This window comes from Chlorocebus sabaeus, chromosome 17 (genome assembly GCF_047675955.1).
Source record: "Chlorocebus sabaeus isolate Y175 chromosome 17, mChlSab1.0.hap1, whole genome shotgun sequence".
Taxonomy (NCBI): Eukaryota; Metazoa; Chordata; class Mammalia; order Primates; family Cercopithecidae; genus Chlorocebus; species Chlorocebus sabaeus.
The window spans coordinates 21,181,782-21,209,608 of NC_132920.1; the positions used below are offsets into that span (position 1 = coordinate 21,181,782).

The 27,827-nt window shown below is 42.7% G+C and overlaps 1 protein-coding gene across 1 annotated transcript in view; it reads left to right on the plus strand.

Moving 5' to 3' along the window:
- Window positions 1-25,871, plus strand: part of CDKAL1 (CDKAL1 threonylcarbamoyladenosine tRNA methylthiotransferase) — a 705,645-nt gene extending 679,774 nt beyond the window's left edge. Inside the window, exon 16 of the mRNA XM_007973575.3 lies at window positions 24,358-25,871. Coding sequence (XP_007971766.3) covers window positions 24,358-24,540 — 183 coding nt within the window. The 3' untranslated portion in view covers window positions 24,541-25,871. The remainder of the gene's footprint in view (window positions 1-24,357) is intronic.
- Window positions 25,872-27,827: the final 1,956 nt, after the last annotated feature.

The window sequence follows — 27,827 nt, forward strand, 5'->3', positions numbered from 1 at the left end:
TCTTAAGAAGTCAGAACTATTCTTTGCCTGGTACAAGATAGAAAAGAACATTTTCCCTTCTAATTTTAAACTTATGAATAGTTTGATTGCAAAGTTTTTTCTTATTGAATTCATTCTTAATAGTAAAAATTGCTTTAAAGAAAGAAGAAGTAGAGTAGCATCATGAAAGTTCTAAATGACCTGGACTCTGTCAGGTTAGGGTTCACATTACAGTGACAGTTCCTATGATGAAGTACAACTTTCTTAACTCACGGTGTCTTCATTTGTATAATGGAGCTAACAACTGATTTGCAGAGGATTAAGTTAAATCATGTGGACAAAGTGCACAAAGTGCATACTAAGTGTGTCAAATATTTTAAAGAAAGAATTCAATAAGTATAGCTTTAAAAAGCAGTGGTTTCCTGGCTTTTATTTTTATTTCTTTTACTTTAATTTTTTTTTTTTTCCTTTAAAATAGAGTCTCACTCTGTCACCCAGGCTGCAGTTCAGTGGCGCGATCTCGGCTCACTGCCACCTTCGCCTCCTGGGTTCAGGTGATTCTCATACCTCAGCCTCCGGAGTAGCTGGAACTACATGCATGAGCCACCACGCCCAGCTAATTTTTGTATGTAGAGACGTGGTTTCATCGTGTTGGCCAGGCTGATCTCGAACTCCTGGTCTCAAGTGATCCACCTGCCTCAGCCTTCCAAAGTACAGGGATTAGAGGCGTGAGGCACCACGCCCGGCCTACTGTAATTTTTTTTTTTAGCACTTTTTTTTTAAGTACTTTGCAGCCTGATGCGGTGGTTCACGCCTATAATCTCAGCACTTCAGGAAGCCAAGGCAGGAGGAATGCTTGACCCCAAGAGTTTAAGAACAGCCTAGCACCACTGGGAGACTTCATCTCTATAAAAATTTTAAAAATTAGCCAGGTGTGATGGTGCATACCTGTAGTCTTAGCTACATGGGAGGCCGAGGTGGGAGGACCGCTTGGCCCCAGAGGGTCGAGGCTGCAGGGAGCCGCTACAGCCCAGCCTGGGTGAAAGAATGAAACCTTATCTCAAAAAAAAAAAAACAAGTACTTTAGATTCATGGATTTCACTGTACATTATAGTATAGCAATTAAGAACATGAATTCTGGATTCTGATTATGCAAGTTTGAATCTTGATTCTACTATTACAAAAAATATGATCTTGGGCAAGTTATTCAATGTCCCTCCACCTCAGTTCTCCCTCTGTAAATGGGTGATAGTAGTACCTGCTTCATAGGATATACGTGGAAATGGCTTAGCAGTCAATAAATATTGGCTACTATTTTCATTATTAATTTGTGATGCAAGCCAAGGCATTATTTTACTTTAATTTGTGAAGTAAAAGTTGCCCAATATTTTATCATTTCAAATGTTGTATTCATCAGCCATAGATTTCTGACAATGGCAGATGAAACCAGACCAACTGCTGAGATGCCTCCGTGAGAATGACAGATTAACAGAAAGAGATTCCAGTAATACTCCTACAGCGTTGGCCATTCTTACTGACAGGCATTTCTTCCTCTTACTCTTTATGTCTTCTTTTTTTTAAAAAAAGGAGAATATTCTAGAATGGAGGCCTGGACTTACCATTCTCTTTCTTACAAGTTAAGAGAAGGCTGCCCCAGGGTGCCTAAGTGCCACCTGTTTCTCATCTATTGAAACTTTGATCCTAAGAATGGATTCACTTGAGTAGTTAGATAGCTCAGCACCGACACAGCCGGCTGTGTTTGGAAAGGAAGCAGAAGTTTTAAAGGGTGGCATGGTTTGCTTCATTACCAGACAAAGGCCAGCAGGATATTCAGGTGTACTGAGTTTTATGTACAAACTATACTATATTTTCAGAGCTTTGACCCTTGGAAAAACACAGTTAAAATGCTTTCCTCTCCCATCTGACATTCATTTCCAGAACCACTGAAGTGAAAGGGTCTATTAGTTCAAGGCCAGATTTGAAAGCACATGAAAACTACATTCATGAGGTTAAGAAATGGCTTAATAATTAACTTAAAACACTTGAAAGTAGGTCTAATTTCAGACAGACCAGCTAACCATGCTCGAAGCAAATGAGGGCGTGTTTCTTCCTATTTTTCCTTCCACCCCCAAGATACCAGCCTCAACCTCAAGCAGTTTTTTCAGTTCCTTTTTTTTTTTCTTATTAAACTTTATGTAAGACTAAATTCTTCATCGCTGCTAAGTTCATGTCACAAACAATTAAAACCATAGTACATTTAATATTTTATGCATTTTTCTTTCATTTTGTATCTTGTTAGTTTCTTTTACAGACTGGTTAGGATGTATTTGAGTTTCACAGTCTAGATACATAGCTTTTATTCTGTACTGCTGAGCTATATTTTATTGGCCATTGCAGCTGAACTAGTGTGACTGTCAGTTCAAACTGTGTTTAGTGTGTTTACAATACCTTCCGTGTACCAATTTGAGTACCATCCAAAGTATCATCAGAGCAAGCTGATGCTAAACAATTAGCTTTCATTTCACTTGCATCACTAATTGTGCAATCACTGATGATAATTCTCTTCCTCCTGAGGGTTGTAGCTGGAGCATCATGAGGGAAATTGCATGCATCAGGGAACTAATTGTGCCTTGATAATAGTAATAGCTACCATCTAGTGAACCTCTACTATGTGCTTGGTATTGAGGCTCTTTACTCGTATTACTTCAGTTTATTATTCTAGCCTGGCCTAGGGTAGCTAGAACACAATGAAGTTCTTTACAAAGCTGTACACACCCACATAGAGGCATCATAGTATGGGACTGGGCAGGTGTTTTCCCCACCTCTCCATCCTTTGCCCACATTCAAGATAGGAGGCAGAAGGAGCAGTGAGCCTGGGACAAAGATGTGGACTGACTTCCCTAGCTGAGCTAAGGAAAAGAACCAGGCCCCCGAGCCTGAATTACTCACATATACAACATACAGGTAGCACCTGGCCTCTTATAATATGTTTCGGTGTTTATTATCCAGGAACTGAATGAAATCTTAGAGATAGAAATAATGAATATGGGCTTGATCTTTGAGAAGTTTTTGGTCTGACTGTTCTTCTGGTAATACTGCCAATCAGTTGTGACCCTGGTAGGGAGGGATTGGCGTGAGGGAAGTGGTCTTGTATAGGTATGCTAGCTCACCTGTGCCACATAATTACTCCTGTGGTTAAAGTTTTATGGATGATTTTCCCAAATCTAAAAGGAATCTCTGAAGAGCAAAAGGGATTCTTTATCGTGAAACCATCAAATGGAAAAAGCTTCCTTAGGAGAACCAAAGCTGTATTTCAGCAGCAGCAGAACCTGAAAGCTCATCTAAGCCCAACCATCTATCCCTGCAGGATGGGACTAGGAAGGCTTCAGAAGACCACGATCTCCTGTGATGATTTGAACCCAGGTATCGGGAACCACTCTTCCGCACTCACATTTTCACTGCACTATTTCCCCTTCACTTATCTTTACCTTTTTACTCAGTCAACAATTATCAATGATGAGTATGACACACTATGCATCAAAGAACTAATTGTGCCTTGATAATAATATCTGTCTGTGTTAGGACTGTCTGTGTCAGTCCTGGTTTATACCTGTTGTAATAGTATTAATAATAGGCCCTTGTTCCACTCGTGTTCTAGTTTGGATGATAAATTATATGGTCATCCTATAAATTCCAAAAGTTGACCCAGCGCTGTGTCAAGCACTGCTTGGGATACAGAAGTCTGAGATATCATCCTGCCCTCAAGGAGATAAAGTCTAGTTGAGAAGAGAAGATGTGTGCTGCTGTGGTCTGAATGTTGGTGACTTCCCAAAGTTCAATGTTAAAACCTAATCACTGATGTGATGGTGTTAGGAGGTGGAGCCTTTGGGAGGTTCTTAGCTCATGAGGGCGGAGCCTTCATGATGAGGATAAGTACCTTTATACCACACTAATGAAGGTCCAGAGAGCTGCCTTGACGCCTCCATTGTGTGAGGACACAGCAAGAAGACTCTGTCTATAAACTAGAAATCTGGCTCCCACCAGACACCAAATCTACTGGCACCTTGATCTTAGATTTCCCAGCTTCTAAAACAGTGAGAAATAAATCTCTATTGTTTAAAAGCTACCCAGTTTATGGCATTTTGTTACAGTCACCCAAACGAACTAAGACAGTATGTGCTTGTGAAACAAAATCTATAATATGTCAAATGTTAAATTGTTTGGCGTTAGATCATAAGAAGTTAGAAGATAGGAGATCTCTGAAGACTTGAGGTTTTAGGAAATGTATGGGTCAGGATTCCTTGCAGACAATAGAAAGCAGTTTAGTTGAAAGGAAGGAATGTATAAAAGGATGCTAGATGGCCCACAGAATTGTTAGAAGGGCCAGGGACCAGAATCTTTCCTGAGTTTTCCAGAAACAACACCCAGAACCACACAGGAGCTTCTGGTAAGAGGTGTCACCTCTGCTCCACCTGCCCCATCTAGGCAGAGGCCCCATGCCCCGTCTGCTTCCTCATGAAGCTTCCCAATCAATGTCTCACATATATTACATCTGATTGTGGAACCCAGGTCTCACATTTACACCCTGGGGACAAAGGAGGTTAGAAAATCATTTTTGGCATCTGTATTCTTGGGGAACTGTCAATGTGGAGAGGGTTTTCAGACAATTTCTACTACAGAGAGTTTCATGGATATGGTAGGATTGGAACAAGACTTTGAAAGTGAGAAGAACTTAATCAGGCAAGTAAAGAAGGAAATTTTTCTTACTGTGGAAAGAACCAAAGCGAAGTGACAGAATGCACAGACTTAGATATCCAAAAGCAGTTGTATGCAGTTGGAAGGCACAGGGAAATAACCTTTAGTATAAAGACGGGGACCTCTGGGTTTTGAAGTCAAATAGGATTTATACCTAACACATTAGACAAGCACGTGTATTCGTCCAAGACAGGTTAGGCTATGCTTTGGTAACAAATTAACCCTGAAATCTCAGGGCTAACATAACAAAGGTTTATTTCCTGCTCACACTGAGCATCTAAGATGTACCATTTAGTGTGTAGTTTAGAGTCAGGTAGTTGTCTGCTCCACACAGTTACTCAGGGACCCAAGTTGACTGCATATCTCCATGGCAAGGAAAAACGATTGCTGGTGAACCAGGCTTTTTACTGCCTCAGCACAGGAGTGGCACATGGTGTTTCTATTCATATTCATTGACCAGAACTATTCACATGGCCCTATGTAACTGCAAGAGTCTAGAAAATACCTACTTTTGTTTTAACAAGGAGAAGATATGGGTGAATACTAGAAGTTTCTATCATGCATGTGGGAATATTTTGTTTTGCTTTGTTTTTGAGTCCAAATCTCATTCTGTCACCCCGGCTCTGGAGTGCAGTGGTGCAATCTTGGCTCACTTGTAGCCTTTACTTCCTGGGCTCAAGTGATCCTCCCACCTCAGCCACCCGAGTAGTTGGGACTACAGACTTGCCCCACCGTACCTGGCTAATTTTTTTTACTTTTTGTAGAGATGAGGTCTCGTTATGTTGTCCAGGCTGGTCTCAAACACCTGGGCTCGAGCAATCCTCCAGCCTCAGCCTCTTAGAGTGCTGGGATTACAGGTGTGAGCCTCCGTGCCTGGCTACATGTGGGAAAGTTTTTGAGCATGAGCATAGTATAGTGAAAGTTTCTATATGAGGGAAAGCCCATGAAAGCAGGCCCTGCCTGGCTGGTCTGCCCACCACTGGCTCCAGGCCCCAGTGCAGTGCCTGTTTCACAGTTATTGAACGAACTTGGCTCTCGGTGATAGGCAGGGTGGAATGGATGGGTTCTCCACCAGAGGCAGGGAACCTGCATGATAGGTTGAAATCCTCTATTACTCTAACTGATGAGGACATTAATATATTCTTCAATGGTTAAAAAAAAAAAAGTCAAGCCACTCAACCTGCTTTTGAAGTCATTTGACATCTTGATAAGCAGATTGCAGAGGCCCCTTTTTAAACTGATAGTAATCTTGCAAATTGAAATTCTTTTCATGGGAACTATAAGGATGAGTACTTTAGAGCAAGACTTTCTTCTAACCATAAATTGTAGTCTCCTAGTTTCCCTTCTCCCTTTCTAATGATGAAAGTGACAGCCTGTTTCTCCTATGAGACTCCGAGTATGGATGTTGCGTTGTACCTAAAATAATAGAACATTATTTTTAAATAAATAAAATAGGATATGTTCAAAGAAATAGAGTATGTTTGTTTTCTGACATAGTTTACAATGTTTAAAATTTTTTTCATTTTTTAAAATTTTTATGTGTTTAGGGGGTACAAGCGCAGATTGCTTATATGCATGCAAGCAGTGTATTAAATTTAAAGGGCTTTGGATAAACAAGTTTTCTCCTATCCCTCTATCTCCTGAATGCAATTCTATAAAATTATTGAGAAACAGAAATATTCAATCTGTATGACAAATCAGTTATCTAGGGTGGTTTTCTGATAGGAAGCCAACCTAAAAAATTAAGATGTAGCACCTTGCAAATTTACCAACCCCTAAGAAGGAAAGTCAAAAGGCAATAAAGGCAAAGAACCATTGGCAGACTTTATGAAGATCAGCGTTTTCCCTTCCACAGGCTCCTGGCTCCCAGAGCTTCCTCCTTGCGAACGTCCATGTTAAAGAAATAGAGTAACCCTTACGCACGTCAGGTCAGACTGTGGGTTTGGCATTTTGGCTCTGTTGCTTACTAATTGTGATCATTGTCTGGTCACTTACCCTCTCTACGTGTCTTTCCTCATCTGTAAATTGGGACGAATAGAGTCCATTTGATAGGATGGTTTTGACATCGAAGTGAGATAAAGCTTGGGAAGCACTGAACGCTGCCTGACACGTAGAAGTGATCCGTGAATATGTGATGTGGAGTGGGGGGCGTGGTGATAATGAAGATTTACTTGGGGCCTGGTTGATCAAGATGCTAATAGTATCTCTTTCATGAACATGGATGATGTTTTGCCCTAATCACCTGTATGCCATGAGACGAGGAATTGGTCGTTGGTCTTTTAAAACATAACAGTCTTTATAAGCAGCAATAGCATTTGTAAAGGATAGCTGCCTGAAATAAATTCTTTGTGTTTTTCAGTTCCCCCTTTTCACTGACTCTGAGTAGCTATTTCTTTTGTTATCCTTCATGTGAGCACAGTTCCTCTGAACAATCACAAAGCATCTATGGTATAAGATAGTGGCATTCACTACAGGTCTTTTTCGCTTAAATATTCTTGTGGGAAGTGATTTTCCCTACCGTGTACTGTATTATCTGAAAATAAAACACTCTGCCTAACCGATCTCCCTGTTTCTGCCCTGAATATAAATTAGATTGTGTCTCTCTCCTCCTCAAAACCATCTAGTGCTCCATATGACTCAGAAATTCCATATATATATCCAATAGAATGGAAACTAGGGACTCAGGTACTTATATCCCAATACTCATACCAGCATTATTCATAAATAACCCCAAGGTGGAAACAACAAAAATATCTTTCAAAAGATGAATGGACAAACAAAATGTGGTATGTGGCAGAATGGAATTTTATTCAGCCATAGAAAAACATGAAGTTCTGACATGCGCTACGGCATAGGCAAACCTAGAGAACATCATGTGAAGCAAAATAAGCCATACCAAAAAGGGCAAATATTCCATGATTCCATTTATGTAAAATACTGAGAACAGGCAAATTCATAGAAACAAAGTAGGTTAGAACTTACCAGGGGCTTGGGGTGGAGATAGGGAGTTTCTTCCTAAGGCTTGCAGAGTTTCTGCTTGAGGTGATAACGTTTTGGAAATAGTGGTAATGGTTGCACAGCATGGTAAATATAATTAATGCCACTAAATTGTGTACTTAAAAATTGTTCAAATGTTATGTTATCTATAACCATATAAACTTTTTTTATGAAAATTATCTAAGGTTTCCCAACGTGTTCAGAATGAAAGCCAGAGAAAGTACAACAGCCTCAGGGCCCTGTGCCTTGACCTCTCTGCCCTCGAGAACACTGGCCTCCATGCTGCTCCTTGAACATGAATGCACGAGGTCCGCTTCTTCAGAAGGGCCTTTTCATCTGCTGGTCCCTCTGCTTGGAATGCCCATCTCTTAGATAGCCATGGAACATACTTCATTCAGGTCTCTGCTGAAGCATCAGCTTATCAGTGAGGTCACCCTGGGCAGTCCTCCATAAAACCCCAAGCCCTCACCATCCAACACAACCTACTACTTCCTATTCTTACTCTGCTCTATTTTCTCCATGGCACGTTTTATCACCAGACATATTACATATTTACAGGTTTCTTTTGTCTCTAGTTACTAAAATTGAAGCCCCGTGAATGCTGGGACTTCGCTTCATTCACCTTTTGTGTCCTTAATGACTAGGACGGGCCTGGCAGGAAGCAAATGCTCAGTAAACGTCTGTTGGATGAATGAATGAATGAATGAGTGGATGAATGAATGAATGAGTGAATGAATGAATGAATTTGTTCCGGAGATATATGTATACCCCTTACGGAAAAGGACTGCAGGACCAAAAAGCTGGTTATCCTAGATATTGGTTATCTTTTGCCACGATGAATGCCCTATGACAACCAACCACAGAACTGCAGTGGGGCTCAGCTGGTCTCAGCCTGGCTCACTCACACATCTGCAGTGCACTGTGGGGTAGCTCAGCGGCTCTTCTAAGCTTAGTGGGGCTTCCTAACATGTATGGAGGTTCAGCAGGCATTTGATGCATCTAGATGGCCTCAACTGGGACTCTGCGAGTGAATCAGCTCTGCTCCGCAGGCCTCATCCTTCAACCGGCTGACCTGCGCACGTTCCCGTGGTAAAAAGCAGAGAAATAGCCAACAGACAAGCATCCTGTTGGCCAAGTAAATCACAGAGCCAAGACCAGGAACACACTACAAAGTTACGTCACAAGAAGATACAGATATAAGGAGGCATAAGGAATTGGAAACATTAATGTATTCGGTCTGCCACACCCTGCGAAGTCTTGGTGGTTTTGCCTGTGATCTCTGCAACCTTCCTCCTTCTTTTCTACATCCCCAGAAGGAATCACATTCAGTTTCAATCTGAGATCCAATCCTTTCAGCTCTGCAACTCAGTGTCTTGTTTTTAGATAGTGAGTTTAGAGCTGGAAGGGTTGAATCTGGTAAAAAGAACCTGAAATCTAAATGTTAATTGAAGCTAAGGGACCTTGTCATAGTCTTTTCTATGAGGAAATGTCAAGTGCTCTAGATATCCAGTGTTTTTCTCTGAGGTACAGATGTACCCAGCAACTCCACATTATCACCCTGGGGACCTGTGGTAGGCAGAATAATGCCCCCCACTTCACCCCACAAAGGTGATCATGTCCTAATCCCTGGAACCTGTGAATATGTTAGATTACGTGACAGAGAGAATTAGGGTTGCATATGGAATTAAATTTGCTCATCAGCTGCCCTTAAAATAAGGAGGGTATACTTGATTATCTAGATGGGCCCAGTGTAATCACAGTGGCCCTTAAAAGCAAAAGAAGAAAGCAGAAGAATCAGAGGTCAGAGCGATAGGAATGCTGACTTCGAAGATGAAAAGGGCCGTGAGCTCAGGCATACAAGCTAGAAAAGGCAAGGAAATGGATTCTCCTCTACAGCCCTAGAAGGAGTCCACACCACACTTGATTTTCATCCATTGAGACACATCTGACTTCTGAGTTCCAGAACTAAAAAATGGTACATTTGTATTGTTTTAAGCCATGCAGTTTGTGGTAATTTGTTACAGCAGCAATTGGAAACTAATTGGGAACTTACCAGACTGATTTTATCCCATAGCATCCATGTAAAAAATGAGAAGGTGTATCTTGGCAGGCTGGGCATAGTGGCTCACTCCTGTATTCCCAGGATTTTGTGAGGCCAAGATGGGAGGATCATTTGAGCCAAGGAGTTCAAAGCTGCAAGTGAGCTCTAATGTACCCCTGCACTATAGCCTGGACCACAGGGAAAGACCCCATCTCCAGAAAAATGATAATAGTAAGTGTGTATTAGCAACCAAGTGGCTGTTTATGTCCCATCTATTTTCCACATTGACCAATCATTGTAAGAAAGGTGGGGTGGATGGGTGGGGAACACCTTAGGCACTGAGAGGTGGTAAAGGAAACGTGCTAATGGAGAAGAGGGAGGTTAGTGACTGGGGCCCATCTAAGAAAAGAAAGAGGTTCTTAGGGAGACTGCTTGGAGAGCTGATGTTTGCAGGAAGCCCACCCACAGGGCTTGAACCTCCTTTGACCACCCCTTCCCCAACCCTCATCTCCAGCCCAAATCTTGCTAGAGCTTCTAACTTACATCACATCAGCTGTGATGAGGACTTGGGATGGCCACTTATCTGCAATCATTTCTCTAGGCTGGGTGCCGTACCTAGGAGTGGTATTGCTGGGCTGGCCAGAGCGCGCAGCTCCCACCTTACCGGATAATGTCCTACTATCTCCCAAAGTGGCTATGTTAATTTCTGCCATTACCAGCAGCAGTGGCATAGTGTTCTGGATCCTCCACATTCTCACCCATACTTGATATTGTTCATTTTTTAACTTTTTCCAACCTGATATATGTTAGCTGGTATTTTTGTATTTTTAACTTGTATTTCTCTGAATACAAATGAGGTTGAGCATTTTTTAAAAATATGTTTATGGGTTTTATGTATATATACATATATATACACATATATTCAGATTTTCTCTTCAGCGAAGAGTCTGTATAAGTCTTTTGCCCATTTTCTTCTATTGGACGATACTTTTTCATTGATGTTTAGGATTTCTTTTTCTTTTTTTCTTTTGAGTCAGGATCTTGCACTGTTGCCCAGGCTGGAGTGCAGTGGCGTGATCGTTAGCTCACTGCAGCCTTGAAATCCTGGCCTTAGGCGATCCTCCCACCTCAGCCTCCCAAGTAGCTGGGACTACAGGCATGCACCACCATGCCCAGCTAGGTTTTGTTTTATTTATTTATTTATTTATTTATTTATTTAGAGATGGAGTATCACTCTGTCCCCCAGGCTGGAGTGCAATGGCACGATCTTGGCTCACTGCAACCTCTGCCCCCCAGGTTCAAGCAATTCTCCTGCCTCAGCCTCCCAAGTAACTGGGATTACAGGTGTGCACTAGCATGCCTGATTAATTTTTGTATTTTTAGTAGAGACGGGGTTTCGCCATGCTGGCCAGGCTGGTCTCGAACTCCTGACCTTAAGTGATCCACCCGCCTTGGCCTCCCAAAGTGCTGGGATTACAGGTGTGAGCCACCACATCTGGCTATTTTTGCAGAGGTGGGAACTCACTATGTTGCCCAGGTTGGTCTCAAACTGCTCATCTCCAGCAGTTCTCCTACTTTGGCCTCCCGAGGTACTGGGACCACAGGCGGGAGGCACTGTGCCCAGCTGGTATTTATGTAGTCTAGAGTCAATTATGTGTGAAGCAAGTGTCTCTTCCCAGTTTGCAACTTGTTAACCTCTCTGGTTAGAACTTTTGTTCTTTTGTTTAGAACTTTGTCTATTTTTGTGATTTGTTTAAGAAGTATATCCTCCCTGCCTTGTGGTTAGAAAGGTTTTCCTCCCATATTGTCCTAAAGTTCTTCTAGTTTTTCCTTTGCCAGTTAAATATTTAATATACCTGAAATTGATTTTTAAACATGGTAGGTAGGGGTTAAATTTCATTGGTTTATCTGTGTATAACCAACTGTTCCAGAAAACTTTATTGAAAGTCCATCTTTCCTATTGGTCTTCAATGCCTCTGTTATGAGTCAGATTTCTAAATGTGTGTGAATCGGTATCCAGCCCTCTACTTGACAACTTTTTGTATTAGTTATCTGTTGCTGTGTAACAAATTACTTTAAAACTTAGCAACTTAAAACAACAAACATTTATTACCTCACAGTTTCTGTGGGTCAGAAATCTAGGTGCAGCTTCTCTGGGTGCCGTTGGCACAGTACTGCTCCTTTGGCTGCAGTCAGGCTGGCACGCGGGGATGTGGCCTTAACTGAAGGCCCAAATGGGGAGGATCTGCTTCTAAGCTCACTTATGTGGTGATGGCAGGATTCAGTTTCTCATGGGTTGTTGCATTAAGGTCTTAGTCCTCGGCTGGCTATTGGTCAGAGGCCTCCCTCCATTCCTTCTCCTGTGGACTTCTCCATAGGGCAGCTCACAGCATGGCAGCTGGCTTCCCTCAGAGCAAGCAAGCAGAGAGAGAGAGATGGAAGCTATAGTACTTTGTAACCTAATTTTAGAAGTGACATCCATCATTTATGTTGAGCAGTAGAAGCAAGTGAGTACATTCAGACCATAGCAAAGGGGAAGGGATTACCTACGGGTGTGAATACCAGGAGGCGAGGATCACTGGGGATCATCTTCAGGGCTGCCTACCATACTTTTATAGTAACATAAGTAATTAAGTCTTTTAATATTAATATAATTTTAAGTGACTTTCCATAGGATCATTATTTTTTACTTTTAAAAAAACTATATTCAAAATAGAAAGGGAGAATGGGCATGTCTTGGAACAGATTTTTGGAAGAAGGCATAATAGAACTTTGGGAGTGATAGGAAAATATGTAGAGATGTGATCTTTCTTCAGATGGTTGGGTTCAGTTTAGTGTAATTATAGTAAGTACAGTCCTCTCTCAGTATCTGTGGGGGATTGGTTCCAGGACCCCCCATGGATACCAAAATTCATGGATGCTGAAGTTCCTTATATAAAATGACATTGTTTTGCATGTAAACTACACACATTTTCCCATATATTATCTCTAGATGACTTTTGATATCTAATACAATGCCTACACATCACTTCAGATTCATGGATTCAACATAGTATTCAGTGTGTGACAAATTCAAGTTTTGCTTGTTGGAATTTTGTGGAATTTTTCCCCCCGAGTGTTTTCTATTCGTGGTCAGTTGAACTTATGGATGTGGAACCCACAGATACGGAGGACCAACTGTATAAACTATGTAATTTTTCCTAACTAGTTTATCTGCATTTTCCAAACCGCAAAACTATCATGGTGATATATAGGAAACATTTTACGTATTAGCTTATCATGTATAAGATTCTTAGAGATAGAGAAAAGCACCTGCCATCTCCTTTATTTGTTTTATGTAGTTCATAGGGCTCAGTGATGCTAAAACCACATTTCCAGTGTCATTGAAAATGATACTTAGAACAAGATGAGAGGGTTGTATTGTAATAACAGCTAACATCACACATGGCTTCTTTTTCATTTAAAATACAAACCAAACATCTGCCAACACATTTTCATGGTTACCTGGTTGGAAGGAAACCCTTAGGAACAATTATTTTGAGTTGAATTGATTACTTAAAGATGAAGTTTAATACACCCAATTGTTATGTTTGTCGACATCCTAGCTCAGTGCTTCCTGTGTGCACTCCATGGAATGAGGATGGTTTCGGGTGTGGTTTGAGAGACTATTGAAAAGACTTCATCATCAGTAAAGCATCTTGACCCAATTCACTTTTTATGGCTTCAACTTTGCCACACCTGTGGGCCAGCTTTCATTTACACTGATGCTTATCTCCAGCCACTAATGAGGAATAGATGAGTTCAGGTTTCCACTGCTATCATGAATGCTGGGATTACAGGCTTCATGGTTGTGAGTGTGCCTCTTGGTTCCTTTTTCATGTCAGAGCTCGTGTGTGTGTGTGTGTGTGTTTGTGAGCACATGTGTACTTGTCCATGTATCTTAGGCTGATATTTAGTTACCAAAGAGACTTACATGACAAGTTCTAGAGTAATTTCCAAATTTCCAAACTTTGACCCAGTAAATAACTAACTTGTGTTTTCCTTACGTGTAGTTACTAAGAGAACCTTCTCTACTTACCTCTCTTTGGAGAAAAACATTTAAACAACAATGAGGAAACAGTAAAGATAAATGTATCTCCAGCTAAGATGCCAGACCTCTGATAGCATACCTTCTTGGCAGGGCTTACTTTGTGGAATTGGAGAAGTTATGTATAAACAAATGCCAGCGCACCACTGTCGGCAAAGGTTTCTATACTGTATTATTAATTCTAGATCTAGTTCTTCTGCCCTACACCCTCCCCTTATTTTGGTAAATGTAACAAGCCAAAAATTAGGGAACTATTATAAGCTCATTTGAATAAATATTTGGTACTAAGCTAAAGATTAAGAAAGCTAAAGATGAAGGTATTCAGATAAAAGCCAACAGCTGGAGTGTCGTGAAGGCATTACAAAGCCTGAGGGGCCACCTTCGCTCATTCCTTCTTATGAAGGGCTGATGCAGTAGTTCCTGTTAGGGATGCTTACCTTAGGAGGTGCTTCCTGAAGTTTATACTGGAGAGATTAAAATAGAATTGTGGGCCAGGCACAGTGGCTCAAGCCTGTAATCCCAGCACTTTGGGAGGCTGAGGTGGGCATATCACATGAGGCCAGGAGTTCAAGACCAGCCTGGGCAACATGGTGAAACCCCATTTCTACTAAAAATACAAAAATTAGCTGGGCGTGGTGGCACATGCCTGTAATTCCAGCTATTTTGGAGGCTGAGGCAAGAGAGTCACTTGAACCTGGGAGGCAGAGGTTGCAGTGAGCCAAGATCACACCACTGCACTCCAGCCTGGGCGACAGAGGGAGACTCCATCTCAAAAAATAAAAATAAAATGTAATTGTGATAGAGATAGCTTATAATTTTGTATTCAAAACCAGAATTTTTTTGTGGGGGGAGACAAGGTCTTTCTCTGTCACCCAGTCTGGAGTGCGGTGTTGCCGTGACAGCTCACTGCAGCCTCCACCTCCTGGGCTCAAGTGATCCTCCTACCTCAGCCTCCTGAGTAGTTGGGACTACAGGCACACCGTACAATACCCAGCTAATTTTTGTATTTTTTGTAGAGAGGGGGTTTTGCCATGTTGCCCAGGTTAGTGTAGAAGTCCTGGGCTCCAGCGATCCACCCACCTTGGCCTCCTAAAATGCTGGGATTACAGGTGTGAGCCACCATGCCCAGCCAATTTCAAGATTCTTTTCTATAGTATACTGTGCTGCATAATGTATGTTTTAAGATTATTTCTAATGTATATTTGAAGATCATTTCCTTGCATTGGTCACATATTTGGTTTCAGTAGGTTTTCTGCAGAGCCCATATGTTCAGACTTGGTGGGGGGAAAAGCCTGTTCTAAACTCTAATTTATCCTGAGATCTGAGCTATCAAACAATTTTTTCTTCATCCCTGTTAGATTGCACTTCAAGCTCTAACAGTGCCTCTGAGCCATGAGAAAAATTTACACATAAGAAATGTTTTGAAGCCATTAAAATAAGTTCAGAGCTTAAGAGTTGCTTTCCCATCTCTTGAGTCAGATGAAATGCGGGCTTACAGAGAGTAATAATTAGGTGATGGGCGGATGCCAAGCTTTGTTTTTTGATATGATTATCTCTGTCTTTCATTTGGCACCGTTCAAGTCTGCGGGTTGGGCATTCTGAAAGAGAGGGATCGCTGAGACCACGCAGGGGCACATCAGATCTGTTCCTTTGGTGGACGTCAAGGCAGAATTACTCAGAATATAATCTGAAATGCATTTGATCATACAGTAGATAGTTGAATAATTTATGTACAGCCTTATGAGCAAAGCCTTGTGTTTACTCTGCTATCACCAAAATAAGATTAAAAACCCATCCATTATATTAAGAGTAGAGAGTTTGCGTGTGTGTGTATGTGTGGGTTCAAGTTTAAAATTTTTGTTCATAATTGTAATGACCTGATAGCAATTACACATTTGGGGCCAAAGGGGTAAGGGAAAAATTTCACAAGAACAATGTCTGATGTAGAATTTCTCATTCCCAGAATTGAAACAGAAAGGCTGACAGTATTGTGCTCTAATTGTGTGACTGTGTGACAGAGGTCTTATAATGGAAATGTCCTTCCAAAAGAAATGGAAAGGAGCAATTAATTCCAACTTCAATTTGTAGATCCTGTTACATTCCAGTGTACCTATAATGCTGATGGACTATGCATATCACATTGTTTTAACTGACTTCAAGATAAAATCCTAGCATTTTTGGTTTGGAGATAATTGGGTATACCTACTTATATGATATTAAAGAGCTCCCAATTTGGGGAATGTCTAGAAGAATAAGGGAGAAAGATAGCTTGGCACCCTTAATCCCCTGTACGTCCTGGTATCTGGTAATAACATGAAGCCCAGGGACAGGGTTGTCTTGTCAATTCGAGGAAGGGAGCTGGCATGTGGAATGTGATTGCAGGGCCCTGGCAACACCTGCAGGTGTCAGGGACAGAAGAACTCATTTAGAAGCTGTACCGCAAGATGGGAAGACAGGTGGCAACTCTCTTACAGGGATATCTTTTATTTGAGCAGAACCAGACCAACTGTTCCTCATTAAATCACATTTTGCAACGTGTTCTCATGTGAGCGCATCAAGTGTGTGTGTATGCGTGCGTTCAGAGCATACTCAGCGATGTGCCATCTACAGGTCACAATTACAAAGTTGCAACGTGGCTCAGAACTGCAAGACAGGTAGTGTGAAATGTCTCTGCATCACTTGCGACTGACTTTTCTGGCATGGCCTCTATAGGGAAACTCAACATAACACCATTACCTCTGTGAGGTGCAGTGGCAAGTGAAATGAATAAAATCTATCTGGTGGGACTGTTGGTCTTGATAGTCATTTTAATAGCTATGCAGTGTCTTGCTTTTTTCTCATTTATTTCTATGGAATTATCAATGTATCTCAGAAGCGTCGCTGTGGGGCTGTACTTAGTATGACTAAAGCCAGGCCACTCATCTGCTTCACCATTTATACTATCAGAAATTTGGGCAAGTGACTGAATGAGAGGGTTAACTCCTATTAGCTACTTCATTGAGTAGTTTGAAGGATTTGAGAGCACTTAGAGTCCTGCTAGGCACACGGTGAATGTTCTCTAAATATTCCTTCTACTTAGTATTTTCACATAGAGCCTATCCTCTGCCTTTCTCACTGAATCCTTGTGCTTCTGGTTCTCCAGCCATGTACCATATTACAACTTATCAATATTTTGTATGAGAAGGCAGAGGACTTGGAAGAAAGGCCTCTAAACAACATGACTTCCTTCCATTGGAAGCCCAAGCCCATCCAGCCCCCAAGAAAAGAATACTTGCAACTAGGTGAAGAAATGATGATAGGAGGCAAAGGAATAAGTAGAAATGCAAATGCCAATTCAGAAAACATTAATTGCTCATCTCTTGGGTGCCCTTTCCCTCAGAGTCTTGTCTCTTGGGGTCGAAAGACCTGTGAGTAGGACACATCTGAAGGCCCTGGAGGTCTGTTTCCTCCCCATTTTCTTTTTTTTTTTTTTTTTTTTTTTTTGAGACGGAGTCTCACTCTGTCGCACCCAGGCTGGAGTGCGGTGGCCCGATCTCGGCTCACTGCAAGCTCCGCCTCCTGGGTTCATGCCATTCTCCTACCTCAGCCTCCCAAGTAGCTGGGACTACAGGCGCCCGCCACCGCGCCTGGCTAATTTTTTGTATTTTTAGTAGAGAAGGGGTTTCACCGTGTTGGCCGCGATGGTCTCGATCTCCTGACCTCGTGATCTGCCGGCCTCGGCCTCCCAAAGTGCAGGGATTACAGGCGTGAGCCGCCGCGCCCGTCCCCTCCCCATTTTCTTAGCAAGCAGCTAGCTCAGCAAGTCTGTTAGCTCAGCAGAAGGAAAAGGCCTTAGCAGAGGCTGAGACTTGGAGGTTTGCTATCCTCTTCCCACAGGAAACTTCATGGTCAGCCAGCCACACAGTCGCCTAGAGGCACCCTGTCCCTCTTTCCTGCTAAACATGTAGAGCATCACACTTCTGTCAGAGTGTGTTCTCTTGGACAGCTACTTCAGCTCTACCTACACTGAGCACATTTTCTGGTGGGATGCAAGCTTGGGGGCTCACATATGTCAGGAGTGGTAGGCACAGTCATGTCCCCCACCCAAAGATGTCCATATCCTAATCACCTGAACCTCCAACGATGTTACCTTACATGGCAAAAGGAACTTTGCAGATATGATTAAGATAAGGATCTTGAAATGAGAGGATTATTCTGGATTATCTAAGTGGGTTCAATGTAAATCACAAGGGTCCTTATAAAAATAACCCTATGATCACCTGAGGTCAAGAGTTTGAGACCAGCCTGACCAATATGGTGAAACCCCATCTCTGCTAAAAATGCCAAAATTAGCCAGGCATGGTGACATGCACCTGTAGTCCCAGCTACTTGGGAGGCTGAGACAGGAGAACAGCCTGAACCCAGGAGGCGGAGGTTGCAGCGAGCTGAGATCGCACCACTGCACTCCAGCCTGGGCAACAGAGTAAGACTCTGTCTCAAAATAACAATAAATAATAATAATAATAGTAACCCTATGCTACTGGCTTTGAAAATGGAAAAAAGGGCCACAGGCCAAGAGATATAGGCAAATTGTAGAAGCTGGAAAGGGCAAGGAATCAGATTCTTTCCTGGGGCCTCCAGAAGAATGCCGGCCGGCCAACACCTTGACATAGAACTTCTGACCTCTAGAATTGAGAGGGAATGAATGCGTATTGCTTAATACCCTAGGTTTGTGGTGATTTGTTAAAGTAGCAACAGAGAATTCATATAACATGCTGTTTCTGTGCCGGTAAGGTCTTTCCCTAGTAACCCTATTTCAGATTTATACTATGGAGTGTTGGTGATGTATGACTCTTTGTCCCATTTACTTGCCAGTCTAATAAGAAATACAAGAATAGGTAAATGGCAGTTCATATGCAAAGGATATTTGCTCCTATATAAAATGTGAATGTATGGTAGTAAGTAACAGGTAGCAATGCCAGTATGCATTCAGCTAACACTGGCTCCTCCTAGGTGCCAGGCCCTGGGCATCCATTGGAGAGAAAGGCCACCCCTGCTCACAAGGAGCACACCTAGGGTGGTGCAGGAGCCAGGAGCCAGCAGGGCGCTCACCACCGTTGACACGCACCCTGAGGAGGGCTGGCTGACAAGGCGAGCAGTCCCGCACTGGGTGGCCAGTGGTTGAGAGAGATTTTCCTAAAGCACGTCCTGTCTCAGTTGAGGCCTGAGCAAGCAGTAACTAGAGGAGCAGGAGCAGGTGATGGTTTTAGTTCGGAGCTTTCCAGAAGGCACACACTCCACAGGCTTTACCATCTCAGAGCCCAGGGAGTAAGAGGTGCTGACTTCACAACAGACGTAGCTTCTTCCTCATGGGTTAGTGCTTGTGAGGATATTCAAGACAGGACATTGTCATCTCAGTATTGGTAGTAAGTGCTGTAGGAGGCTCTGGCCTTCTGTTTTTCAAGCTGCACTCCTGTGATGTCACCATAACAGCAGCCCTTGTTGTGAATCTTCTGTATTCCAGGCACTCTGCCTGGCTGTGGGCACATTACTTCTATTCCTTCTGATAACATCCTAAGGTAGGTGGCTTTCCTCCTTCACAGAAGGAGTAGCCAGGCTTGGAGAGTTTAAACCACCTGCCTAAGATCACATGGCTGTCTGAACCTGGGTTCAGTTTGGTCTGCCAGAATTCAAAACCCATGCTCATTCATTATAGTGTGTGCCTCTTGATGGTATACATAAGGAACAAAAATAGCACGGGTCAATTCTATTTGAGAAGCAAATAAAATAATGACTTTGTAATTTACAAAAAGAATTTCTGAGGACATTTGCATTTTTCATTAGAACCACAAAATACCAAGGAATAAGTTAATCTGAATTGACATTTAAATGTTCAGGACACTTAATCTATATGTATCTAATTTAATCCTCATAAAAACCCTATGATGCACAAATACTAGCAGTATCTCCATTCTACAGGTGAGGAAATGGAGGAAAAAGGAGGGTAAAATTTGCCTGAGAATCCTCAGATGGAGCTGGGATTAGAGCCCAGAGCTCGAGGACTTACTGCTCCTAGAACCGGTTCCATCTGTGGCTCGTGGCATGAAACATGATCAAGTTAAAAGCATCTCTTTCCTTTCCCCAACAATACATGCAAAATTGCTAGGGATGAAGGAAATAGTTAGAGATGGATTGTTGTTATCATCCCAACTGTCTGTATTTATCTTCAACTGATTGAAATCTGATCCCTAAAGTTTCTGAATATGAAAGTGGTTTTTTTTTTTTTTTTGAAATTTTGGTATACATACTTGGTCTTGCTTTAACAGATTTATTACTTTGATAGGATTTGATAGGCTACACTTTTGAAAATTAGTAGATTATTTTTAAGAGTTAGCAAGTAAGTAGGTTTAGAAGTTAATCAAGGGAGCAGTGAGATTTACAAGGGAAGACAAACCCGTGTTAATCAAAGTTAACACAGAATGCACTATGGGAATTTCAGTGTGTCCCTTAGTCTATTATAACAGGATAAATACATAGCTCCTTTTGAGTGAGCAAAAGTCATACCCTGCCTTGTTTCAAATTTCTGTTCTTAAAAAAGCATTTCTGAGTGGAATTTGAGTTCTTAAAAATTGAGTTGACGTTCCAGTTTGTTTTAATAAGCAGTAACATTTTTCAAATTTGGTGTATTATACTTTGAGAGATGCAGATATATATTGAATTTCAGGAATTGACAATCTTGATAAGGTTTTAAAGGTTTAGGGAAGGTCTGATCCTCTGTTTACTTTCTAGAACTATGCTTGTCGTGTGTGTGTCAACTTTTTTCTTTCTATCGGCTGTTTAGAATCACTTCACCTATAGGCACTTTTTATTACATTATTTTCTATTCATGATGCCTGCTTTCAACTGCTATGGTTGCACATTTACATGTTTGAGCATCTTGGACTTTATGAGAAAGATCTCGTATTTCCCATATTTCCAAACTACTTTTTCTCAAGTATCTCAGTGGTAGTGACAATTGAAATGTACAAAGCTAGCTGGCTACTGATTATTACTCTGTCATCTGAGAAACTTTTTAAATATTATATTTAAAAATAGTATCATCAAAATCCTCTTATCAAGATCTTGATTGGGTAAAAGGTGAAAATAATAAAAGGGCACAGTACAATAGAGACAGGATGCATTTACCCTCTCCTGCTCCGCCGTCACGCTCCTGCCTTGATCCTCAAGAGAGTGGCAAATCCGTGGGTGTCTTGTGGCTGCATATGCGTGCTTCTGCTTCTCCGCAGGATGCACGGTGCAGGCTTGTCCAGCAGGCACAGGAGGAAAGCTCAGCACCAAAATACCTTTTATGAATCAGTTATGTTCAAATGTGGTAAACATTTGAGGGGTGGAGAGAAAAAAGGATGCCCAAGGAAGAATGACTGAACTTAACATGACCACAAATAATCCACTCCAGTAGTTTAATAGGTAACTTTATTCTGGACAAAGTTTTATGACAGGTGAGTTGAAAGGAGAAGAAATGTTCTGAAATTGTCATCAAAAGTCGAAGAGTTGTTGCTTTTATTTTAACCCAGGCCAAGAAGGCACAGTACCTGCACTGCTTCATGAAACAAAAACCAAAATGTATTATAAACCCAATCAATTGCTTAAGACTTTAAGACTCACCTAGTCCTTCCCCAGGTCAGCCTGACACCTGGCCTGGCACCACTAATCATGACACAGGTGCAGAACCAAGGTCAAACATTCTGAACTGGGGATAGGGAAAAGGGTGGATTTTCCCTGAAGCTCGTTTAGCAAGTTTCAGGGTCTCTCAATTTGAAGGGCCCCCTTCCAAGACCCTGTACCTAATTTTGTATTCATTATTTTTGTCTCAAAGAGAAGGCTGCAGGACCCACAAAATCTGGGTCCACTCCTGGGTGAGGGTATCTGTGAACCTCCTGAAGACAGAATGTGACCGTGGCTGTGTGGATACGTAAATATGCTTCCATATTTTTCTGGAAGGGTCTGTAGTCTTCTCAAAGCCATCTCTATGACTTACAGAGGTTGAAGAACTCAGGCCTCGGAGAAATTAATCAACCTTTTAATTCTGGTCTTATAAAACCACACTTATTAAGTGATGGTTTAATTGCTAGAGGCAACAAGTTGTGACTCAAGTAGAACAGCTTCCTGAATATATCACAGGACACACTGATCACCAGAGACATAGATGAGAATGTTCTTGATGGTTGCTCATCTCACTGGAATACACACTCTCATATTATTCATTCAATCAGTCACTCATTCATTCATTCCTGAACACTTACTGAGTACCTGCTCTGTGCCTGCAGCCTGCTAGGTTCCAGTATTTCAGAGGTGAATTAGGCAGACTCGCCGCTTTTGAGGAACGCACATAGTTCCTATCAATTCAGCTGAAGGACTCTGCATTCTTTCTCCAGGTTCCCACATATGTGTGAGCGCTGTCCTTGAGATCTTGAGGCTATTTCAAATTGAAATGGAAGCTGTTCAGCATAGATCTCGCTCCGAAATATTACACGAAAAGCCAAGCTCATCAGAGAACTGTCTCCTGGGGGCGGGGACAGGTCTGGGTGCACCACTGAGCTCCAGCTCTTGCCTCCCGCTGCCATGGGAAGGACGGCCCCATTCTGTCCAGCTGTGTGCCTCCTTATGAAGGACTCAGAGTGCAGGGACACCAGCAGGGTATCGGCCCAGATACCTGAGGAGTGCAGCAGTAAATAACGCTTCAACTGTCACTGGGGTTGAGAGACTTTTCCTTGTGGCTAACAGCTTTCTTAATTCTGCTGTTAGCCTCCTACAGACAGAGCAAGAATTCTTCCCACACAATCGCGTGTGAATAGGAGCCTGTGGAAACTGGGCTGTAGAATTTGTTTTCATTTCCCCATTCCTATTCTTTGTGTCTTGCATTACTCACTCCTTTGAACTCAAATCCTATTGATTCTACATCAAAAGTCTGTTGTTCCCTCTGCCGTCATCCTGATAGAGGTCCTCATTATCTACCATTTCATCTGTTGCTCCAACTTACCACTGGATTTTCTACCCCATTCTCCTGCCTCCCTTCAGTCCACCCCACACATTCCCTGTTCGTGTTACCTTCTGCAAAGCACCATTCCAGTGTCTCTCCTGTGCGTGGTGGGATGCAGCTTCCCAAACAGAAGCCAGAGAGGTACCAGGAGATTGTTAGAGAGCTTGGAAGGGAAGACCGAGCAAAGTACCATGGTTGTTCCGAGACACTTTGTGCTTCTGTGGATTTCCTGTCCTGTCCTGCACGGCCTCTGGGCTGCCCCTTCGCCCTCTCATTTTTCCTTCCATCCAACATTTCTCATCTGCCCCTTCCACACCGCTCCTTCCATCTCTCAAAATGTTATTCAGGTTTCAACAGGGGACTCCCGTGTTATTGGGCGAGGCACCGATTCTGAAGCAGGTGCACAAGGTGAAAATCTCATCAATTGCGCTTCGAAACTAGAGCCACCCTGAGAATAGCCAGGTGCTCCTCTCTCCACTTCCCTGGACACCAGCTGAGAAGCCCGTGAACAGAAACCACTGAGAAAAGCAGCACAGTCAGGTCCCCAGCTTCTCAAGCTCTGCCCAAGCAGGGTTTCCCAACCTGTTCTGTGTCTGGCATGAAGAGAAAATGATAGTACTTGTATGGCACACAAGGTACTTTGAGGGGACTGAGTGTGGGGGTCATGTGGGGTGGGTCACTCTTGGCACAGCCCTCCTGTGGCAGCAGACCAGCTACGAATCTTTGTCCTAGGGATGTGTTTGCTGAATCAAGTGGCTTCCATGGTTGGTTGGTTGGTTGGTTGGTTGGTTGGTTGGTTGGTTGGTTTTGAGACAGGCTCTCACTCTGTCACCCAGGCTGGAATGCAGCAGCACGATCTTGGCTCACTGTAGCCTTCACCTTCCAGGTTCCAGTAATTCTCCTGCCTCAGCCTCCAGAGTAGCTGGGACTACAGGCACCTGCCACCACACCCGGCTAATTTTTGTATTTTTAGTAGAGACGGGGTTTCACCATGTTGACCAGGCTGATCTCAAACCTCTGACCTCAAGTGATCAGCCCACCTCAGCTTCCCAAAGTGCTGGGATTACAGGCATGAGCCACCACACCTGGCCAATGGTGTTTCTTTGTCATTCTTCCATTGCTGAGAAGATACAGTTACATCTCTCTAAGAGTTAAATATGTCTGTGGTATGACTCCACTTTACACAGATTCTACCCTTTATGAATTCTGCCTTGATTTTCTATAAACACAGCCCGTCTTTCTCATCTGGTTTATGTGTAGTCTGGAGAGTCATGAACTTGGCCTGGCCCTTCAAGCAAAGGAACTGACTCATTCCTACCTACCTTGGGGCCACCTGGCTCATGGTGGCTGTTCAAATGTGTCTCTGTTGAAGGAGTACATAAAAGGCAGCACCTTCTGGAATCCGTTACTTGATTCCTATCACAACAGGGCTTTCTCTGCATCTAAAAATAATTTTTTCCTCTGTTTCTCTCTTTATAGGACTTCAGAAATGGGCTTGGAAGTTCAGGATCCCACACCTCTGCTGCATCTAGGTGTGACTCAGCGAGTTCTAGAATGGTGCTGCCCATGCCAAGGCTACATCAAGACCGCGCACTGAGGATGTCCGTGGGCTTGGCTCTGCTGGCTCTTCTTTTTGCTTTTTTTGTCAAGGTCTATAATTAGAATACAACTAAATGAAACATCTGTAAAGAAGAACACATTTCTAATTAAAATCTTCAGTGAACAGGAAAGCGACACCTCCGTTCTCAAAGGGCAATAATTTGTACTGGTCATGCTGCCTCCTCTTCAGCCACTCTTCTCAGTGAGGCTCCCCCTGTCTCACATTGAGTTGGGCCCATTGGTTATTTGACCTAAAACCTAATCACGGCTACCATAGCACATCCTTCAAATTAAACTGCTTTTGGTTTACTTTTAGCAATAAATGCAAGCGATCACATTTTTTTGTGTTTGTTTCCATCTCCAATCTTTAAGTCAGAACCTAATTGTGCAGTGACTCTGGCCATCTTTTCCTCATGTGGAAGCATTTTCTATCTTTAATAAACATTTTTTGTTTTTACAGATGGAGTTTCACTCTTTTCGCCCAGGCTGGAGTGCAGTGGTGCAATCTCAGGTCACTGCAACCTCTGCCTACTGGGTTCAAACGATTCTCCTGCCTCAGCCTCCCACTGGGATTACAGGCATGTGCCACCAAGCCCGGCTAATTTTTTGTGTTTTTAGTAGAGACGGAGTTTCACCATGTTGGCCAGGCTAGTCTGGAACTCCTGACCTCAAGTGATCCACCCACCTCGGCCTCCCAAAGTGCTGGGATTACAGACATGAGCCACTGCCCCCAGCTTCTTTAATAAACACTTTTAAGTGCATCTTCCCCTTCAGGCTTTGTTTGGAGTCCCAGTGCTACAAACATTGTATTTTTCACAGCAGATATGTTCCTGAAAAGTGTATAGAAACCTGTTCTGGGAACTTGAATGCTTTTGGAATGCACGCGGAGAGTCTGCTTCCTGGCAACATTCTGTGAAATATGAAACTGAAAAACTGGATTTGTCAAAAACAAATTGTGCCCATTTTCTCACATTTTTGATCCATTCTTTTTTTTGGTTGTTTTTGTTTTTGTTTTTGTTTGAGTCAAGGTCTCACTCTGTCACTCAGGCTGGAGTGCAATGGCAGTATCTTGGCTCACTGCAGCCTCGACCTCCTGGGCTGAAGCAGTCCTCCTACCTCAGCTCCCTAATAGCCAGGACTACAGACACATACCACCATGCCCAACTAATTTTTTAATTTTTTGTAGAGATGAGTGTCACTATGTTGCCCAGGCTTGTCTGGAACTCCTAGCCTCAAGCAGTGTTCTAGCTTCAGCCTCCCAAAGTGCTGGGATTATAGGCGTGAGCCACTCCACCCAGCCCAGATTAAATGTTTTTATTTCTACATGCCATCATTGGTCTTTCCTAAGTGAAGTGACTTCTTTAACAATAAATGGAATTGGTATATGAAGCAAATCCTATGTTTTTCAGAATTTATTTGGATTGCATAGGTACAGGAAAACCAGGTATCTTGTAGTTACCATAGGATATTTTCCATCTTGAAACCCATACCCCTCTTCAGCTCCCATTTAACTCAAAATGTTTGTGTTTTGTGTGTCTTTTAAGGAACCCACGTTAAAATTCAGTCATGTCCTAGTTGGCAAATTATAAAATATATATGCTTTTAGTGTTAGGACATTTCTCCCAGAACTGGTATGTGCTTCTAAAAGGTGCTCACATTTAGAATGCAAAAATCCGCCTATGCTCCTTCTAGTCCTACAGCGAAACATCCACTTGGGAGCACCCCTCACTTCTTAGCAGGAATGGGGAGAAGAGGACAAGAACCTGCCATGTGCTTCCCTTCCTGAGCTCCATGCAGTCATTTCTTTGTTAATAAACAGTGGGTTCCAGTGTGGTGCTCATTTAACGAAAACCTAGCAGAGATAAAAATGCCATCCAAACAAAGCCTAGAGTTGAACTAGATCAGACATAGAGAAAGCTTTATACCTGTAACTGATTGGAGACAAAAAGGATTTTTTCTACCTCCCTTTTCTGACTCTTTCCCTACTCTTTTCCTCTAACTCCCTCATCTGTTTATTTCCTCCCTTCTAGCTCTATGCTATCCTCTCCTTTTTTCATTTTTTTCTTCCTATAAGAGAATGATACACCCAGTCATCCAAATCCCCCCCTGCTGCCCTCACCTACCATGGCATGGATCCTCAAGGATCGTTTCAGCTGTACAGGATTCTCCCTACTTCCTGCCGTGACCATTATTTACCCTCAATTTGGCTGCAGCTTCACTCTGCTGTTTGACCCAGAAAGGGACCAAGGCTACTGCCTGCAGCAGACGCTGGACCTTCATGATATCAGTCTCCATACTGGTGACCAATTGGTGAAAGGGGTAGCAGTGTTCTGGAAATCCAGGGTTTTTCTTCCCCCTCTGATCTCCATCTACAGGGAGGGGAAGGGAGGGAGCAGAGAAGGATGTGGTGTGAGTCAAAAACAGTTCCCTTAAGCACTGGACTCTGAATGGGGCTGAGTCTGGGAACCACGGGAGCAAGTGTGATCGTCAGTAGAGCTGTTACTTTTCCAGCCCATCTCCTTCCTGCCCACAGTGCATCTGCACTTCTCCCGCCCCTTGAAGTTAGACTTGCCTACGTGGCTTGTTTTAGCAGGTGAAATGTGAGCGGAAAGGTCATGTCCTTCTTTGGGGCAGCCATGTTCAGAGTTGCTGTATGCTTTACTGTGTGCTCTTGCCACTGCTGTAGTGATCCTGGACCCATATGTCAGAATGACGCCTCCCCGACCCTGGGTCCCTGAGTTAGTACAATGAGTAGGGCTCCTGGCCAGCATGTGCTAGACAGGCATCAGGAGCCAGAAATAGATTTTGGTTGGGTTAAGCCACTGGCATCTGGGGGTCGTAGCCATAGCATACATAACCTGATTTATACAAAGTGTCAGCCGTGATAGGATGCTTGACCCACAGGTTGTAAATGTAATTGTTATGTTTTCTTTGTATGCTTTTGTATGCTTTGCATTAGTATCAAGGGGTGTGTGTGTGTGTGTGTGTGTGTGTGTGTGTGTATACTTCTCTGCTGAGAAAGAAACCTATGAAGTGATCTTTTCAATGCTTTGGCCAATTTTTTTCTTAAACTCTTTATTAGAATAAAACATACATAGGAAATGCACATAAACCATAGGGATACAGGGATTTTTAAAAACTGAGCACACTTTGTAGCCAACACCAGGAGGCGCCCCATGCACCCTCCTAGCCATTAACTCTGCCCCCCAAGGAGTAACCAATATCCTTATTTCTAACATTACAGATGGACTTGCCTGTTTCTAAACTTTCTATAAGTAGAATCATGTAGTATGCACTATTTCATGTCTACCTTCTTTTGTTCTACGGTGATTGTGAGATACATCCAGATT